Source organism: Merops nubicus, unplaced genomic scaffold (genome assembly GCF_000691845.1).
Source record: "Merops nubicus isolate BGI_N331 unplaced genomic scaffold, ASM69184v1 scaffold8181, whole genome shotgun sequence".
Lineage (NCBI taxonomy): Eukaryota > Metazoa > Chordata > Aves > Coraciiformes > Meropidae > Merops > Merops nubicus.
In genome coordinates this window covers 11662-16644 of record NW_008588951.1, presented here as the reverse complement: position 1 = coordinate 16644, position 4983 = coordinate 11662, and the positions used below count along the sequence as shown (strand labels likewise).

Sequence of the window (4983 nt, the reverse complement as noted above, 5' to 3'; positions counted from 1 at the left end):
GGAATCGTGGTATTCCCAAAGCTTCGGTTTACATTTCTCACTGAGGGAAGAACAGTGGCAGGAAGATTGGGCATTCATACTCTCTCTTGCAAGCCAGGTAAGCAAATTTCTTTACAAGATGGCTGTTTAGAAAGGATATTTTAACCTCTGAGTTAGAAGTTCTCTGAGAAGACATGTCAAGATCCCAAATTGTTCTTAAGGAGTAAGATTTTTCATGTATAACAGAAAACATTCCTCTCACAGCAGCAATCTTTAGTATTACTGGGTACACTCTTCTGCCAAGATGGAGAGGGTAACTTAAAATTCTAATTTTTGAGCTTACCATTAAGCAGTGCAGTACAAAAGTATGGCTCTTTTGGTGTTGGAATAAAATCTACAGAATAAACTAATACACAGTCATCTCTTCAATGTCCTGTCTCCTAGTTCCTGCAGCACTTAGGTCCTAGAACATAACCTACAAATCTGTAAGCTTACACTCTGTAAACTTCATCAAGCTGATATTTTTTAAGCCCTCTCCAAAATGAGATTTACATTCCTATAAGCTTCCAGCCATAGGGGTATTTTTAGCTCCTCTTAAAGTATAAACCTAAATCTGGTGCTGTTTTCTTGTGATTTGTTTTGGATGTGCTCTTTTCCTGTTATCAAAAGGTATTTATCTTAACCTGCCCTCAGATCAGTGACTTATTTTTAGACTAAACTTTATGTAGAGTTTCTTGGCTAACTGGGGAATGAGATACATTAGATTGAATCTGGGCAAAGGGACAAATAATTACTACTGACAGATTAAGTTCTTGTGCAAGCTGGAATGTTTTTGCTTATTTCCAACTGATATGTAATAGGCTTCCAGTCTTTCCTTTTTCCTGTCAAAGCTAGATGGCTCTTAAAAGCATTTTCTGTCTCAATATGAGACTGTTTTTCAGATTTCAAAGTAGAGAACACTAAGTTCTGTTTCAAGTGATGTCTTTCTTTGTGTTTGCTTCAGCCTGGAGCGAGTTTGGAGCAGACACACATTTTTGTACTTGCACATATTCTTAGAAGACCAATTATAGTTTATGGAGTAAAATATTATAAGAGTTTCCGAGGAGAAACGTTAGGATACACCCGCTTTCAAGGTAAGCCTTCAGTTGGTCCAGTTTACTCTTAAAATGGTTGAGCTTTAAGTCATAAAGGAAGTTGGAGGGAGAGAGACATGAAGCTACTAGCTGGAAGAGGTGGAATTATGTTGCAGGCAAACTTTTGTCAGCTTAAAAATTAAGATATAGCAGATTAAAAAAAGATCGAAACTTGCAGGTTTTCATTCTGTAGTGGAGGTGCTGCTGTAGCCACAGTCAAAATGTGTTTTGATGTCCTTTAGGATTTATATAAACTATCCTGATGGTGAAAACTTCCCAAAACTTGTGTGGTTTGTACTGCTGTAAGACACCAGGCTTAGTACAAGGGATTTGAAATTCTGGTTGCTCAGGTACTAATGTGGCTGCAAGTGTTCCTTTTAGAGACTGGTTAGCATTTCCTGCAGGAGGCTGGTGAGGTTGGGGGTGAGGCAGGCAGGAGGCGTTTGGGTTGGCCAGTGTCTCACAGGGTGACAGAGGTGTCTGCTGGCTGCTCTTTCAGGAGGAAGGGACGTGCCCTGTCACTCGCCAGCACTGCAGGAGCCACCTGGTGAAGCAGCCTTAGGAGCAGTGAGAAGGAGCCACCCTTAAAGCTGGAGGCAAGGGTATAAAAAGGGCAGAGGCATTAAATAGGGTGGAGAATGATCATAGAATGGGTTGGGTTGGAAGGGACCTTAGAGGTCATCTATTCCCACCCCCCTGTCATGGGCAGGGACACCTCCCACTAGAGCAGGTTGCTCAAAGCCCCATCCAGCATGATCTTGAACACCTTCAGGGATGGAACATCCACAGCTTCCCTGGGCAACCTGTGCCAGTGTCTCACCACCCTCAGAATGAAGAACTTCTTCCTAATTTCCAACCCAAATCTACCCTCTTCCAGTTTGAACCTGGTACCCCTCATCCTAGCATGATAAAGTTCAACTTTCTGTCGTAGTCAATGACGGTAAGAGGTGGCAACCTGAGTCTATGACATGGAGGCTGAAAAGGAAGGAATTCTGTTCACAAGTTCTCCACCAGCAGTTACTCTGTGAGCTGTAAGACCAGGTAATGTAGATACAGTTACAGAAGTGGATGACTGATAATGCCAGTCTCACCGCTGTAAGACCAGGTAATGTAGATACAGAAGTGGCTGACTGATAATGCCAGTCTCACTTTCTGTAAAAGTGAATTCCGTGAGGTAGTTAAAGGAAGTTTTTAAGGTTTATCAGTGTTTCAGTAGCTCACACTTCACAGCACACGTGCTGTCAGTGCTGACCTGTTTCTCCAGTGGTGCTGTGATTTTGCACAGCTTGTTCAGGTTCTTTCTGACTGTTTCTCCTCCTGGTCTTCTGGCCAAACAGCCTGGCTCTCCTCGAGGTGAACACAAAGATGTTTGACTGACCCAGACGCTTTTCTTAGACATGTTTGTGGATTTCTAAAGACACATATTCTATTTTTCTAGACAAATAGGTATTTGGGGGATTTTCCTCTGTATTATGTGCTAACACTCTTATTATTTAAAGAATAAAATCCCCTGTGGGAAGAACTGTTTGATCAGGTGCTGTGGCTGTGTTACAGGGTCTTAGGGTGTTGGTTTTGCCCATGGATCATCTTCCTGGCCTCAAGTATATCTGCTTGATGACTACTCTGCAGTTGTTATCATCAACACATCACTATTTATTTATAGCTTAGTAGAGAACTTCTCAAAACATTTCTTCTTGTGATTTAAGAAAAAAGTATGCTAACTTTGGAAGGAGGGAAGCTCATAATATAGAGAAGAACTCCAAGCTGTGGAGTTAGTGTCAAATGTGTAACCTATTATCACTATTTAGAGCATTCAGGAAAATCTGAGAAGCTGGCTTGTAAGTTTGGGGCAGTGGCAAAACTCCTTTGCCTGAGGAAATGAAATACTTTTTTGAAGAATAAAAAAAAATATGATGCTCTTTGTAGTGATCTTTTATTCGCAGGGATGAAAGGGTAGACTGGGAAAGAACAGTTATCCATGTGGTGTAGTTCTGGTGCTTCAAGTTTGTGTTGCTTTTAACTGAAAAGGTCGAGTGCTTTGCAACTGTTTTCATTTTGGAGATGGGGTGTTGAGGCAGACAAGTGTTACATGGCCTAAATACGCCCAGTTTGTTTTCTTGCTCTGTGAACCAGAAGGTAACTGGGCACCTTCCCAGTGCTTCCAGGAATTTAGTCAGTCAAATATTTATGCCTTGTGATTTGCTTGCCCTGAGCCACAGCCCATCCATACATAGAAACCTGCAGCACGGTGAGCAGGTGAACGTGGCAGTCCTGTGTCATATTACCTGGAGCTCCTTCTGTCCCTCTCCAGTCCCATTTTTGGGGTTAATGTGGGGTAATTTAATGCCAGCAGTGGGGCTGAAACCAGACTCGGTGTCGTGTGGGCTGCTGAGACAAGTCTGCTGTAAATGGCACAAGACTTGATGTTCTGGGCTTGGTGTCAGCTTTGCTCAGCACGTGCCCTTTCCATGAAGCTTTGAGGAGTGCTTGAGCTTCTCACTTGCCCTGTAGCACCCTGCCTCTGTTAAGATCACATTTCCAAAACCAGAAGGAGGACAGAAAGGTTGTGGGTTATAACAGAGTTGGGGAAATGAATAAATTATATATTTTTTTTAATGCTTCCTGAACATCATGGTTCAGTCTGTAGCACCTTGGAGGGTGCTGTAAACCCTCGTAAATGGCACAAGACTTGATGTTCTGGGCTTGGTGTCAGCTTTGCTCAGCACGTGCCCTTTCCATGAAGCTTTGAGGAGTGCTTGAGCTTCTCACTTGCCCTGTAGCACCCTGCCTCTGTTAAGATCACATTTCCAAAACCAGAAAGAGGACAGAAAGGTTGTGGGTTATAACAGAGTTGGGGAAATGAATAAATTATATTTTTTTAATGCTTCTTGAACATCATGGTTCAGTCTGTAGCACCTTGGAGGGTGCTGTAAACCCTCTATCCACCCCTGAAATCTCCCTGATGAGGATTTTCTTTTCTTCAGGGATTCCTTGGTCCAACTTGGCATCCTTAGAACATCCTGAGTCCTGCTGTGAATCCTGTCACAGACAGCCTCCTGCTTTCCTAGATTGCAATTGGCTGTCAAGGCTTCCTTAAATATTAAGGATTCAACAGTGCAAGATCCATTTACTCAGCTTTAAGTATGCTCTGGGCTAGCTGCATGTATTTAGTGACATGAATATACAGCTTTTAAATTAAACAGGAAAAAAGGTGACTGGCTGAAATGATGGTCAGATCAGGTTGGAGAAACTAAATCCTGTGTGGCTGCCTTCCAGGACAGGTGTTAGCACATACTCTGTTTTTCATGGTGTGTGTGTACATCCACTCTTTTTACACTCCTATCTCAATTTATATCAGTTTGACTTGTATAAACATTAAGGGCACTGGATATTCTCCCTGTTAATGCTTGAAATTCCCTTCTTAGGGAGCTCATCACATACTGTTGAGGAGGAATGGAAAGCCCAACTTTCCCCTTCTGTCTTGGGGAAGTTATTTGTGTGGAATTTTTATCAAGTTAAAACAAGGGTGAAAAAAAAATTTCCAAAAAGCTGCTGAATTTCACTGTACAGATTACACAGAGGCAAAGAGACCTGAGGGTGCTGGTCCAGCTCTGAAAGACCTGAGTGTCCTAACCCATGTGGCCACAGGCAGCACCATCCATGTCAATGAAGCACTAAATGATGATGTGTTTGTTCCTTTCCAGCCCTCTCTGCTTGGTTGTTCTGCTGATGGTTCAGGCTAAAGATTGCAAAAAAGTGTATGAAGTAGTTTATTTCTCTAATTGCCAGGAATGGAGGGACTGCCTTTGCTACCTTTGACTGTTAGTGTTATTTTTCAATGCAGCTTTGAATTTTGAACTGCTGTTTGGTT

General features: G+C 42.3%; 1 protein-coding gene across 1 annotated transcript in view; it reads left to right on the top strand.

Moving 5' to 3' along the window:
* Positions 1-4983, top strand: part of ZRANB1 (zinc finger, RAN-binding domain containing 1) — a gene marked incomplete at its 5' end in the record, with an annotated part of 21789 nt that overhangs the window by 13462 nt on the left and 3344 nt on the right. Inside the window, 2 exons of the mRNA XM_008949417.1 lie at positions 1-97; positions 983-1112. The exon at positions 1-97 is cut by the window's left edge and continues 57 nt beyond it. Of these exons, the coding sequence (XP_008947665.1) occupies positions 1-97; positions 983-1112 (227 nt within the window). The remainder of the gene's footprint in view (positions 98-982; positions 1113-4983) is intronic.